Source organism: Peromyscus californicus, unplaced genomic scaffold (genome assembly GCF_007827085.1).
Source record: "Peromyscus californicus insignis strain IS unplaced genomic scaffold, ASM782708v3 Scaffold_7__1_contigs__length_154581171, whole genome shotgun sequence".
In the NCBI taxonomy this organism is placed as follows: Eukaryota; Metazoa; Chordata; class Mammalia; order Rodentia; family Cricetidae; genus Peromyscus; species Peromyscus californicus.
In genome coordinates this window covers 129,945,722-129,960,624 of record NW_026294595.1, presented here as the reverse complement: position 1 = coordinate 129,960,624, position 14,903 = coordinate 129,945,722, and the positions used below count along the sequence as shown (strand labels likewise).

At 45.8% G+C, this 14,903-nt stretch overlaps 1 protein-coding gene across 2 annotated transcripts in view; it reads left to right on the top strand.

Moving 5' to 3' along the window:
- Positions 1–14,903, top strand: part of Gss (glutathione synthetase) — a 31,003-nt gene that overhangs the window by 9,995 nt on the left and 6,105 nt on the right. For both annotated transcript variants that reach the window (XM_052725543.1, XM_052725544.1), the window contains exons 3-9: positions 3,023–3,168; positions 5,658–5,733; positions 6,041–6,180; positions 6,880–6,996; positions 11,483–11,563; positions 11,660–11,737; positions 13,086–13,152. In XM_052725543.1, the coding sequence (XP_052581503.1) occupies positions 3,023–3,168; positions 5,658–5,733; positions 6,041–6,180; positions 6,880–6,996; positions 11,483–11,563; positions 11,660–11,737; positions 13,086–13,152 (705 nt within the window). The remainder of the gene's footprint in view (positions 1–3,022; positions 3,169–5,657; positions 5,734–6,040; positions 6,181–6,879; positions 6,997–11,482; positions 11,564–11,659; positions 11,738–13,085; positions 13,153–14,903) is intronic.

Below are 14,903 nucleotides of genomic sequence, written 5' to 3'. Positions count from 1 at the left end.
GTGGGCTGCAGATCTGGCACCTGCAGCAGGAGGGAGGGAGTTCATTTTTGAAGAGGTAACACAGGAGCTGGGTACCCTGTTCAAAAGCACATTCTGTGTGGAGTGAGGCTCCCTTCTCCAGGCACTGCTTCCCTCAAAGGCAAGCCAACATTTTTTTTTAGTGTTGTCTTCCTCCCTTTTAAAAAAATTTATGAGCATCCTTATTTTAAAACATTTATTTTTATTTTATGTGTATGTGTGTGCGCCCAAGTGTATGCATGTGCACTACCTACAGAGGACAGAAGAGGCGTTTCAGATGGTTGTGAGCTGCATCTCACCATGTGGGTGTTCGGAGTTGAACCGAGGTCCTCTGCAAGAGCAACTGGTGCTCTTAACCACTGAGCCATCTCTCCAGTCCTACACCAGCATTGTTTTTTTAAAGTCAGAGCCAACATTAAAACAGTAGAGGCTGGCTGGGGAGATGGGCTATTTTGTGAAATACCTGCTGAGCAAGTGTGAGAACCTGAGTTCAGATCCCAGAATCCACACCTGGGACAGTAGTAGGCACCTAGAACCCCAGGACTGGAAGCCAGGCAAATCCCTGAAGCTTGCTGGCTAGCCAGGCCTGTCAAATCTGAGTTTCAAGATTAGTGAGAGACCCTGTCTCAAAAAATAAGGTGGAGATCAGTCGAGGAAGACACCCAACTTTCAATACACATATACTCACCCACACTAACAAGTATATACATCACACACACATGCAAATAATATATAATTGATAATAATAATAGTGATGGAAAGTTACCCAGCTTATCTATCCAAATCAAACTGGGAGGGTGTGGTAGCACATGCCTGTAATCCCAGCACTTGGGAAGTGGAATCAGGAGGATCAGAAGTTCAAGACTGGGCCACTAGATGGCTCCATGGGTAAAGGCATTTGCCACTAAGCCTTAGAACCTGAGTTTGATTCCATAACCTAGTGGTAGAAGGAAAGACTCAATTCCCAGAAAGTGTCCTCTATCTCCACATGCATGCCATAGAAAACACACACACACACACTAATATAAGTAAAGAGGCTCAACACCCCCCCCCCACCCCCCCCCCCACCCCCCCCCACCCACCCCCCCCCCCCCCCCCACCCACCCCCCCGCCTGGAGTGAGGCCAGCGTGGGGGTAAGGGCAGTTGCTTCCCCTCACCATCTTACCATTCCTGTTGACTCCCTGGAGACAAAGCAGAGTGTTATTGTCATACATGTGCTGGTGTTTTCTCTAAAAAGTGAGAGCCTGTATGTTCCAGCCTTTGGCCTGTAGACAGCAGAGAACAGCTGTGTGCTAGTCATCCTACATTCAAGTAGGTACAGTGAGTTCTGGGGTCAGGACAGAGAGAAGTCGTGGCAGAAAACCTCTGGGGAGTTTTTGAATTGGATGATACTTGTTGAGAGAGGCAGTCTCCTGAGTCTAAAGCCAGTTGTCATCTTACATTTGCGTTGGGTGTTAGGTCACCCTTTACATGATCGGCAATAATCCTGTGTTTTTGAGACAGGATTTATATGTATATGTATAAAAGGAGATAATGTATTTGTGAACATGTATATGAGTATAAAGACATCTGATACAAGTAGACCTTGTCTTGGGGCGAGAACTAGGTGACTCAGGCTGAAGTGGGATTGAAACACACTTCTCACTATGTACCCTTAGCTCTTTTATTGTTTATTTGCTTATTTGCTTGTTTGTTTGTTTGTTTGTTTGTTTGAGACAGGGTCTCTCTACATATCCCTGACTGTGCTGGATCTTACTATGTAGACCAGGCTGTCCTTGAATTCACAGAGATCAGCCTGCCTCTGCTTCCCAAGTTCTGGGATTAAAGACATACACCACCATCGCCCGGCTATTTAGAGCTCTTTTAAAATGTGTATGGTGTTTGTATTATCTAGTTCAAGGTCATTTTTTTTTTTTTTTTTTTTTTTTTTGGTTTTTCGAGACAGGGTTTCTCTGTGTAGCTTTGCACCTTTCCTGGAACTCACTTGGTAGTTCAGGCTGGCCTCGAACTCACAGAGATCTGCCTGGCTCTGCCTCCCAAGTGCTGGGATTAAAGGCGTGCGCCACCAACCACCTGGCTTCAAGGTCATTTTTTAAGTAAGTATATTAATGAAAGTTCTACCACCATAAACCCTTTCTACCATAATGGCAAATTGATATTAACTCAGAGGGTGAATAATTCAAGTCACGGTCTATTTATCATCTCCCAAGTTCTAGTTAATGTGTTGTTAGAAATCTCAGAATGCATTGCTCTCTTTTAGAATAACTGTCTTAAATGACATTTTGATTTCATGACTGTGTCAAAGTCCAAAGAAACCAGAGTCTAACTAAATGCCAGCCTGTTAACCTGAGTTGTCATTTCTATCCCTCGGACAGGGGCATGGCACTACTGGCTTCTACTCAGGAAGCCACAGTTCACTTCAGCAGCCTTTCCAGTAGGCGTTTCCCTCTACGCCAGCCAGAAGGCCAGAGGCCTGGGGTGTGAGCTCCTGATATGGGGATAGACTTGGCTTAAATATCAGTCAGGAGCATAGGCGGAGAGAGTGGGTCCAGATGAGCATGGAGTTGGAGTGTGTTAGAGTGGGTTAGTAACCATCCTGGGTCAAATCCAAACACCAGCAGCTGAATGTATTTTAGACCTGTTACATAATCTCTATCCCAAGTCCTTTATGTGCTAAGTTGGGATAACATAGTACCTTCCTCACAGAATTAGATGCATGGTGAACCCTTTTTAAGTGTTCAACACAATGATTGCATGCAGTAAGTACTTAATTTTTGTGGGAGTTTTGAGTTTGTTGTTTGCTTCTCATTTAAAGAAAATCCTGTAGAATTGTCAAAGAACCTGGAAGCTGTCATTGTACCCTTTCTTACTTTTCTCTTATCTCTTCCCTTCCTGAAGTAACTGCTGTTCTGCAGTTGTGTGCTCAGTAGCATCGGCCTGACTTTGCAAGGAGACACCCCATTCACAGCTGCTCTCCCTCTGCCCCACTTTCTCATTGATCAGGTGGTGACCTACGCCCCGTTCACGCTCTTCCCCTCACTAGTGCCTAGTGCTCTGCTGGAGCAGGCCTATGCTGTGCAGATGGATTTCAACATGCTGGTGGATGCTGTCAGCCAAAACTCGACCTTCCTGGAGCAAACTCTGTCTAGGTACTGAGTGCTAAGGCCTCTGGGGCCAGAGGTGCCAAAAGCTTGGAATGGGAAGGTTGGGGAGCCAAGAGTTGTTGCTGTGTTAGCTAACTTGGTGGAGTGGGGAGCAGGCACCCCTCCGGGGAAATAAAAAATAGAAGAGAAGTAAGGAGAGCTGTCTTCTACTCCTGGCTCTACTGCCCTTTGTATGATAAGCAAAAGGAAAGTCCTTCTTCTCTGAGCCTTAGTTTCTTAATCTAGAAAATGAGGTTGGCTGAGACCCAAGGTTGCTATGATTCTGTGATCAGTGGCCCCCTGCTTCTCATGACAGAAATCTCCACTGAGAGAGAGGGCTAGAGAGATGGCTCAGTGGTTAAGAACTCTGGCTGCTGCAGCAGACGATCAGGGTTCAGTTCCCAGCACCTACATGGTGGCTCACAGCTTTCCATAAGCCCAGTTCCAGGGATCTAGCACCCACTTCTGGCCTCCTTGGGCACTAGACAAAGTGTAGTTACACACACACACACACACACACACACACACACACACACACACACACGTGAAACATTCATACACTGAAATAAAATAAAAGTAAGTCTTTCAAAGGTCCCCATTTGGAATTATGGAAAACAATCTGGTTTGGGAAGAAAAGAGTTTAGGGAGTTGTTGGGTTTTAAAGTCAGATTTCAACTTCTAAGCAAAGGCCCTTCTTTCTTCATCCCACCATTAGAAGGATGTGTTTAATTTTTTAAATGACTTTTTCTTGTCACCTAAAGCCTCATATCTTTGGGTAGGACAAAATGCAGACTGAGCCATACCCAAGATCCAAGTAGGTAGTCATTCCCTTGCCTTTTCTCGCTAGATCCTCTCCTCCCACTTCAGGTCCTAAGGCAAGTGAAATTTCTTGGTTAATTTTGGAATTAAGTATAAATTGCTGATTTTAGAATTGACTATATATATAAATGCTTTATATGTGTGCTATATGTGTATAACTGTGTATCTATGATTAAGTTTTCAATGGAAAACTAGATTATTTTGTTAGAGACCAAATCTTTCTCAGATGTGTGCTCTTTGGTAACAGGTTGAATGTGAGAAGGAATAATAATCATATGAAGTTTGGAAACCATTGCCTTGGAACCAACAATCCAGGGGTTCATGAATATGTGAACCCTGTTACCACCCTCTTTCTCTCGATGGGCTTGCTTATGCTCACTACAAGCAGCCAGGTTTAGTTCCTTTACACTTGACAATGTGATTATGTGGGAGACCTGCTCCGAAGCCCATCTCAGTAATTCAACCTTCCCTGTTCCTCTCTGTATACATACCACCACCACCCCCTCAAGGGAAAACAGTAGCCTAGAGCCTGGGGTTGATAGGTATCTCTTTTTCAGAGAAGAGAAAATGTGTTCTACTTTTCTTGGAGGCTGAGGCCCAGCTGGGGACACTCCTCTCCTCACCGAGGGCTAAGCAAGGCCCCAGTGAAAGAACTCATCCTCTAGAGAGCCTTCAAGACAGCTACTTGCCTGCCCCACACTGCTCCACCACAAACTTCTGTAACTAGGTCAGCCTACGGGCCTTGCCTGGCTGGACACAGAGTTTGCCCTGAATCTTGAGAAGCAACAACGTGGTGTTAAGGACTTGTGGACTCCTCCTTGCTGGACTTCTTCCTAAGGCTCCCGAAAACCCTTCTGGATGAGCCCCTAGCACGTCACATGCCACAGCAGCACACTCGGCTGAGATGATGAGCCCATTTAGATCCAGCCCCACCTGTTTGTGGTCTCTAGCCCAACAGGAGAGATGACATTAGTTGCCATATAATAAAGTGACAACTGCATCTTCAGTCAGCTCTGTAAAGGAGACATTCACAGTGCTGTGGGAGCACCTAGAAAGGAATCTGACACAGATAGCGAGGCTTCTCCAAGGAAGTGGTATCACGTGAGGGTAAACCTACAAAAGAAACCAGGATATGTACCTTGGGCCTGAAAAACCTGCAGGCCTACAGCAAACTGCCCTGGAGGAGGAGGAGGAGGAGGAGGGAGAGGAGGAGGAGGAGGAGGAGGAGGAGGAGGAGGAGGAGGAGGAGGAAACTTGCCTGGGAGGTGACCAGAGTGCAGGGGGAGCTCTGGAGAGTTAACTTGAGGTCAGCCAGAAAACGTATCAGCCATCAGTTATTCAAGATGTTTGAATTTTTAAAGACCATGCTGTCGTTTACTCTTCCCCACAAGCCTATTTTATAAGCAACTGTTTTCCTCCTCACTTCACAGTTGAACAAACTAAGATACAGAGAGGAGATAGGATTCACTGAGATTGCTCACAGTGTCTGGTAGAGCTTGGATCTGAACCCAGGTCATCTGGCTCTAGAGTAGATTATTAGGCACTATTTTCTGCTAGGTTGGAATGGGTATTGACGACCCAGAAATCATCTAGAGGTGGGTGGGTAGGGGTGGGTAGGGGTGGGACTCATGGCCTGTAGGGTCTTGTGTAGCCTGAAATGTTCTTTTCTTCTCTAGCACCATCAAAAAGGACGACTATACGGCCCGTCTCTTTGATATCTACAAGCAAGTCCTGAAAGAGGGCATTGCCCAGGTACCCATTCCTAGCCCTTCCTTTGTCTGGAACTTGTCTCTTTGCTCTCTGGTATTTTGTTTTTGTTTTGTTTTGACTAGAACAATTGGCCTCAGTCTTTCCTTGTAAGAATCTCCCTTGGACTGGTCTCAACTGGGCCTCCATACAGGGACCAGTCCGGGGATGATAGAATGAATCCTCTGGGTTTGGGAGTATTGGTATTGGTATTTGGGAGTATTGGTCCTCCTTAGCTCTACAGAGTGCGATGTGGCTAGACCTCCAGAGCAGCCCCCGGGCCCGTGTCCTCAGCCTTCAGTTTTCTCCACAGACTGTGTTCCTGGGCCTGAATCGCTCAGATTACATGTTCCAGTGCAGCACAGATGGTTCCACGGCCCTGAAACAGATCGAAATCAACACGATCTCTGCCAGCTTTGCGGGCCTGGCCTCCCGAACTCCTGCTGTGCACCGGTGGGTTCCCAGGGCAGCTGTGGAGCACATTGTGGGGAAGAGTTCAATGGACGGATAGTCACTGGCTAAGCCAAGGATCTCCTTCTGTGACTGTACCTTCCTGGGCCCTGAATCATGGTTTCTCCATGCCTCCATCTTCTCCCCATAGCAGTTTTCTACTTGAAATCAGATGTCTTCTATGCCAGACAAAGAAGAGACCTCATAGCATAGTAGTCCCTCCTCTCTCTGTACAAATTAACCCTCCAGGCTGAGAGAATGATGCCTTCAAGAGGCCTCTGATGTATCTGAGGCCTGAAAGCAGTTCTGAATCCAAAGCAGAGGGGAATTCAGAAACTCCCGTCTGAGAGCTGGGCCACAGTAGTGGTTTCTTGGCCATCATGCTCACTACAGTTCCATATGGTCTGCAGCAGGATTCCATATAGCACCTGGGAGCCCAAGGTGAGGGGCTCCAGCTCCCTTAGAAACTGAGTTGGTTTAGAGTGGCCACACGGGGGTCTCGGGACTCCTCTGGGCATGTACATCTAGGTATGGACGGCTCAGCATATCCCAGCTGTGGTGTGTCCTCCAGGAATGGTGGTAAGGAGCCTTTAAGCACTTGGCTGATTTTCAGAGTAATGTTCCTATATGTATCTGTGAGGTCATGGGCAGAAGGGTATCCTGGTCCATCCAATTACTCAGCAGCTATCTTTCTTCCAACAGACATGTTCTCAACGTCCTGCAAAAGACCAAAGAAGCTGCCAAGATCCTCTCCAATAATCCCAGCAAGGGACTAGCCCTGGGGATCGCCAAAGCCTGGGAACTCTATGGCTCAGCTAAGTAAGAATGTGGAAAGATGGTAGTAGTATCTCACTTTAGTGTCAGCATTCAAGGGTGGGGCAGCTTCTCCTTTGCTAGACATCAGTAGGGGAAGGGGTGTTTCTAGGAATAGAAACTTACACATTTAAGTGCCAAAAATATATTAGTGGAGTTCTGGGTTCCTTCTAAAATAAGAGATGCTAACTCTCACGTAGTGTTCCCTTGTGGCGTGGGGTTCATCGTGATGATGGACAGTGATTGCATGTTGCTGTAACACACTGGTGCCACACTAGCTAGGGTTAGAAGCGCCTGTGCTGCTGGCTTTAAGTTCCTGTCCATTAGCTCTGTGACGCTGGCCTCTTCACCATCCACTTCTACATTTACTGCTGTCAGTGTGCCTGCAATAGAACTCCTCTGCTGCTATCCCTCTGCCTCCCACCTTGTGATTTGGGGAAACACAGGGATCCTGGTTGTTATGATCATGTGTAAGAGGCGTGAGGACCTTCTTCAGTGAGGTCAGGTTTGATCTGGGAATTTCATGGTGTCCATTTTAACTGCTTAGAAGTGTTTTCTTTGCTTTCTTCCTGTTTCTCAACCATGTTCCAGATGTGTGAAGATGCTAGGTAAGTGACTTGCAGATAGCTGAGAGGCCACTGCTAGCAGCTGCGCAGTGTGAGCACAGCCCACCTGTGCCGAGTGTTTCCACCCAGGGTCTCTCTGAGCTCTCAGAGCGAGCGCTCTGAGGTGGTGCTGGTCCTCTTCCCGTTCTACAGATCAGGAAACTGAGGTTCAGAGAGGCACAGTGACTTGCTCGAAGGCAGTTGGTGAGTTGGTAGTAGGACCCGGTGCTAAGCTCCTGGAACCTGCATATGTAATGGTACTGTTGCCTCCAAGTGAGCCTTTCTAGGCTTGCTAAGCTTCACTCAGTTCCAGGAAGCCTCAAGTTCTGAGCATTTACAAGGTGGACAAACAGTATGTCAAGTAGAATCCTCTGCCAAGTTCCATTTTAAGAAAGTGAAGTCAGGGGATGGGGTCACCTGAGAAACTGCCAGTGACAAACGCCGCAGAGGAAGTCTCTCGCCAGGCCAAGGGTAATGTGGGGAGGAAACACTCACATGCCCTGAGTTAGGCACTGGTGGGTAAAAGCTTTGTGGCCCCTGAGCAGGCACTGGCTTTACCCGCTGTCAGAGTGGGTAAGGCTCGTCTCCTGAGCAAGCATATAACCTTGGCACGTCTTTTCTCTGAGATTTGTTTTTGTCTTGAGCTGGGCATGGTGTTATACACCTTTAATCTCAGCACTCAGAAGGCAGAGGCAGGTGGGTCTCTGAGTTCAAGGCCAGCTTAGTCTACATAGCAAGTTCCAGGTTAGCCAACTCTATGTATCAAGATCCTTTCTCAAAAAACAAAACCACACCTGTAATTCCTGTACTCAGGAAGCTGAGATAGGAGGGTGGCCTTTTAGTTCAAGGCCAGTCTGAGCTATATAGTGAGTCTTGTACCAGGAATATATAGCAAGACTCTGCCTCAAAAAAAAAAAGTTTTTAAGAAAAGAAATCTGAGAATTAAATTATAATTTTGTTTGCTTTTTAAAGAACTTTTTTGGTCATGCTGAGGATCAAATCTAGGGCCTTGTGTGTGCCAGGAGAGTACTCTACCACACAGCTGTCTCCCCAGTCTTGTTTGCTTTTGAGACAGGGTCTTGTTACATAGCCTCCACTGGCCTTGAACTCATGACAATCCTTCTGCTCTAGCCTCCCAAGTAGGGAGTTATATACACGCACCACCAGTCCTGGTTATAAAATTGTGATTTCAGTGGGCCTGGAGAGTTGGTTCACAGTTAAGAGCATATATTGCTCTTTCAAAGGACCTGAGTTCAATTCCCATATGGGTTGCTCACAACATTCTATAAAATTATGATTTCAGTTAAACAAATGCATTCAAAACACAGGGCCTAGGGTCGGAGAGATGCTGAGAGGCTAAGAGTGCTTCCTGATCTTCCAGAGGACCGAGTCTGACCCCCAGCTCCTACACGGGGTCTCTTACAACCACCTATAGCTCTAGCTCCAGGGAATCGGATGCCCTCTTTGGCCTCTGAGGGCACCTGCATGTACGTGGCATGCAACCACACAGTCATGCATGCATAAATAAATTAAATCTTTAAGACAACAACAGTAAAATACAGGGCCCATAGTTAGAATGAGTAGAAGAAGGATGATTATTGATATTAAAAGATTGGGACATATGATCTGATTAACACTTCTATTTCATAAATGAGACAAGGCTCAGAGAAGGAAGTTGACTGACCTGCTCAAGGACACCACAAGTCATTGGCAGAGCCAGGACTAGGATTGTTGGGTCCTCTCTCCCAGCCTGCGTGCTATTTCCAGTTCACCTTCCTCAACTGACAGCTTTCCAAGTCCACTTTGTCCAGATTTCTCAGAACTGAAGGCAATAGGAGGTAGAGTGTGTTTTCTGAGTCTGGCTCCTATTGTTTGGCAAGTGGAAAGGCTGGCTTAATTAGCCAGTGTATGAAATTCCATTTCAGCCTCCAGCCTCCAGGCTTCCTCCTTTGCCTCTTCTTGGAGGTGAGCCATCCTGGGCCAGGTGCCACCCTACCCACCCACCCCAAACACCTACCCATGAGCAGAGTGTTTCAGGATACAAAATGAAGACCAAGACCTTTGGCCCTTGGGCCTCTCAAGGCAAGATGACTTCTGAGAAACTATTTCCACTTTGTATTGCAGATCCCAGCTTAAGTCAGTTTTCAGTTTAAATGTCCTATCTGTCCTCTTGACTTGAGGCAGGCTAGAAGAGTATTTAGCCAAGTAGAAAGAAGTCAAGTGAACACAGTTTCGACTAAGAAGTTCAGCTAAGGTTGGAAAAAGCAGAGATAGATAAGAGGTCAGTACAGAATCTATGCCTAGAGTACTAAGCCAAAGTCTGGACTTCCAGGGGTTTGAGCAAGAGGCCATGGGTACAAAACAGAGCAGCTATAGCAGAAAGGGAGTTTGGTACTATAAAACACCGGCCTTATGAGTCTAGTTGAGAGAGGGAAGAGCCTGTGTTTAACACTGAGAATATCTCAACTGGTATAAGCTTTTTCCTGAGTGTTCAAGCCCCTGCTTCTTTAAGAAACCTGTGGATAAACAGAGAGGAGCAGGCTCAGTAAGCGTTAGTGATCCCATTAATACTGAGACCAAATGTGGCCCTGTGGACATCACAGAACTGCTAAGAGGTCCCCAGAGATGATGTCTTGTTTGTAGTTGCCCCTGGAGAGTTCCATTTAGTTCTTTTTTTTTTTCACGTAAGAACTCCACTCTTGGATCATATCCTTTATTGTCTGATAATGGAGTCATTAGTATCTGACCCCAGCATTGTTGTTGATTTACAAGACATCCCTCAGTGTTTATTTTCCCAGACAGATTTTTGAATCACCGTATCACTGTGTTAGGTTTTCTGTTGTTTATTAAGATAGGGTTTCATGTAGCCCAGGCCAGTTTTGTCTTGTTTGTTTTTGTTTTTCAAAACAAAAGTTTGGGTTTTTTGTTGTTGTTTTTTTGTTTTTTCTGGGTAGCCCTGGCTGTCCTGGAACTCACTCTATAGACCAGGCTAGCCTCTAACTCAAGGAGGCCTGCCTCTGCCTCCTGAGTGCTGGGATTAAAGCCATGTTCCACTACTGGCCCAGGCCAGTCTTAAACCCCTGGTTATCTTGCCTTTACTACCTGAGTGCTGGGATCACAAGAGTGTGCCATCATACATGGCTCAAGATGTCTTCTAGGGCAAAAAGTGGGTAAGGATAGATGGTTTTAAGTCTAAATTTTAAGTTGTATGATATTTGCTATCATTACAATATCTCATCTCCTACTAGAGAACAGACAAGAGATGCCTACCCCACAAGTTTCCTGTTTGTAAGAAATGTGTTGTTGCCTCAGACAGTCCTAATTTGAGGCAGCATCTGTTCTTGCAGGGAAGCTGTATTCTGTCTCTTGTCTGTCTGTCTGTCGGTTTTGTGTGTACATGCCTGTGGAGGCCAAGTCAATGTCTAGTGTCTTCTTCAATCTCTCTCCATTGTAGTTTTGAGACAGTCTCTCACTGAACTTGGAGCTTACCAGTTTGCCTGGATTGCCTTGCCCGCAAGCCCCAGAGATCCTCCTGCCCCTGCTTCCCCAGTGATGGGATGACAGACATACTGCCTAGCTTTTTTTTTTTTTTCAAGTGGGTTCTGGAGCTCAAACTCGGGTCCTTATGCTTGCTTGGCAAGCATTTGACTGACCCAGTCACCTTCTCAGTCCCTCCTTTCTGTTTTGACACAGGGTCTTGCTTTGTAGCCCAGACTGGCCTCAAATTAACCATCTTCTTGGCCCCGCCCCCACCCCCACCCCGAGTGTGGGGATTACAGCCTGCATCAGCAGGACTGCTTGAGACACTGTGTTCTTACCTCATCTGAAGGGAGTGGCAGGAGGGACAAGCCCTGTAGCAGCCTTGCTCACTTCTGCTCTTTCTCCAGTGCTGTGGTGCTACTGATCGCTCAAGAGAAAGAAAGGAACATATTTGACCAGCGTGCCATAGAGAATGAGCTGCTGGACAGGCAAGTGAAGGGAGAGACCTTCAGGTGTGGCCCCAAGTGGGAAGGCCATTCCAAACACCACACCCACTATCTCTGATTCTCACCTTTCTTTCCCAGGAACATCCATGTAATCCGACGAAGATTTGAAGATGTTTCTGAAAGGGGTTCCCTAGACCAAAACCGAAGGTTGTTTGTGTAAGCATCCCCAAGGAGCCACTAGACAGCTGGATTAAGAACCTCTCTTGGTAGCTCCTATCACTCAAGAGCTTTTCTTCTGGGAATTATGATAGCTTGTTTTCTTTTCTCCTAATTTCTGAAATACCTCATCCTTCCAGGAAATTTTAGAAATGTCTAGCCATGCTCTGCTTCTAACAGGATATATCAGAGCTGTTGACCTTCTGGATAAGGGTATCATCCTTAAAGATAACCTTGGTTTTCATGTAGAACTCTGAGGTTCTAAAAATTTTCTTGCCTCTCTTTGTGGCTAGTCAAGACAGGCCTGAGCAGTTGGGCTGGGCAGGCAGGGGTGCAGGCTCATTCTTACCCATGTGGTTGCTACTCTGGTCTATAGCCTCAATTTGTCTTCTAAACCAGGCCCTATTTTTCCCATGGGCCATCACACTGTAGCTTTAGTACGACATACTTGGGTAGCACTGCAGCTTACATAGTTAGACCTAGTCAGGGCTGGGCATGGTGGCACATGCCTTTAGTTTCAGCACTCTGGAGACAGAGGCAGGCAGATCTCTGAGTTCTAAGCCAGACTGGTTTACATAGAAAGTTCCAGAAACATAGAAAGCTACATAGTGAGACCCTGTCTAAAAACAAAAGGTAGCCAGGAGTGATGGCACACATTTGTAATCCTAGCACTTGAGAAGTGGAGGCAGGAAGATCAGGTGTTCTGGGTCATTCTCAAGTATAAAGTGAGCTCAAGGTCATCCTGGGATATAAGAAGCCCTGTCTCAAAAAACAAAGTAACAAAAAAGTTAAGAGCCTTTATGGACTTTCATAATCCCACTTCAGATATTTCAAAATGTGCTGTTATCATAATAAAACAAAGTAGCTGGTTTACTTTTTAGATAAACTAGATAACATGAACTAGGGAAAGGGGAAGAACTTACCTTAATTAGAGTCAGGTTTTTGCACATCCCCACCACTGGTTTTAGAGATCTTAGACTGTCTGGTTTCTGCTACTTTAAGCCATAGAAATAAGAAATTTAGTTCTGTTTTGCTGATCATAGCAGTATGATTCCTCCACCCCAAATTTTGGATACATGTGTTTTTAATTTTACCTATGCTAACCTCCTTGTTTCCCTGTAGCCTTCTTAAAATGAATTTAGGTCCAGAATATTCTAAAGCATTGTGTGTTGCACACCTGTTTTTAACAGAAGTGCTAAGTTTCTGCTTTCACCAATTCTAGTGAACTCCTGCCCCAGGCTTGCCTTATGGACTGCCACATGTACTCTGATGTATCCTGAAATAGACTGAACCACTGAACACATCAGTAATAATTTCATTCAGAAGGTTTTTTCATCCTGTGTTACAGGGATGGCCAGGAAGTTGCTGTGGTTTACTTCCGAGATGGCTACATGCCCAGTCAGTATAATCCACAGGTTGGTATTTTCTATTAGACCATTCTCTCCCTCCAGGGACCTACCAGAGCGCCACCAAAACCCAGCTCAAGCATCATAACTCTGCTTCACCTCTTGCTCAGGGCACTGCTGCTGGAAATGCCTTTCTTCTTGCAAGTGTTTTGTTACCTTTCACTCTACAGGGTCTTTAGGACCTCAGGAATCTACCTGTAGTGTTTCAGCTGTTCACACATTGTCTGGAGATATGTTGGTGAATGAACATCTTTCTAAGAGGAAGACCCCCAATTTATAGCATTGCTGACTTCCATGGTGTGATTTTGAGCTGCCCAATTTAGCAGCTCTGAACAAAGATCTGGGGAGAGTAGATCCAGTCAGCCCTCACTAGCTGATGCAAGAGTTCCAGGCCACCCTCCCACCTGCCTTTGTTTGTTCTTTTCTGTGGCTTTTTCTTTGGGTAGGGAGGAGCAAGGTCTTCCTTTGTAGCCCAGGCTGACCTGAAGCTCTATGTAGCCTCAATGAGTCGCAATCTCCTGCCTCAGCCTTCCAAGTACTGACAGTCCAGGCATGAGTCATCATGCCCAGCTCCATTTTATTTTCCTTATTTCTCCTTTATTTGAATCAGAAAGGTTTTTTGTTTGTTTGTTTTATCATGTTCTCATTTATGTTCATGGCAATCCTGATATTACCTCATCCCGCTAACTGCTATGTAGTTTCAAAAATTACTTTCTACACATTTTATTTAACTCTTACAACCATCCTGTGAGACTTATTATTATCCCCATTACACAGGTGAGGAAACTAAGGTTTGGAGCCATGCAGAGGCTTGTCTAAAATCCCACAAGAATTTCCCAGGATTTCTGACTCTCAGACCATTGCATTCTGAATATGCTGTTCTTCTCGCTGCTGTTAGTATCTATATCATGGAGGAAAGGCTGAACAGCCCTGCTTTCATGGATTTAAAAGAAAGAAAGAAAGAAAGAAAGAAAGAAAGAAAGAAAGAAAGAAAGGAAGGAAGGAAGGAAGGAAGGAAGGAAGGAAGGAAGAAAGGAAGAAAAGAAAGGAAGAAAGAAGGCCTGGGGAGAGGGTCAGCAGTTAAGAGCACTTACTGCTTTTGTAGAGGACCCAGGTTTAGTTCTCAACCACATGGCAGTGTATAACCATCTGTAACTCCAGTTCCAGGAGATCCAGTGGCCTCTTCTGGCCTCCACAGGCACCAGGCACACACACAGTACACATACATGCATGCAGAAAACACTCACATACATAAGATAAAAATAAATCTTTTTTACGATACCCTGGGTGGCGAGCTGAGAGTCATGACTATGAGTCGCTTTCCCACCCGTCCAGGCTCTCAGCTACACATGAAAATGAAGGGACCTGTGAGATTTATATTCACTTAGAGTTCCTTGGGACTGAGCTCTACAGGGTGCTGCTCTTCCGAAGGACAGCTTTAGGGAACGTCCTTTTGACCAGAGAAGTGGTTAGAGTGCTGGAGAAGGAAAACAGACCCGAGTTTCAGGACAGGGAGGCAGAGGAGAAGAGAGTGCGCTAAGGAAGGAAGTGGTATGCACGGAGCCGCTCACCTATGCTTAGAACGTGGACACAGAGCTTCAAGGCTTTGTGACTTGTTAGAGGACTCTTGTGTTTGGTTTTGCTTTCTCTGTGAGATGTTTTTCTAGTCTTATGTTCTGGACCTCTATGACTGCCCAGAACACCAGACCAGTAGTTCAATGACTGATGAAGATCAGGTAAAGCTGCTCCAGTGGACAGCA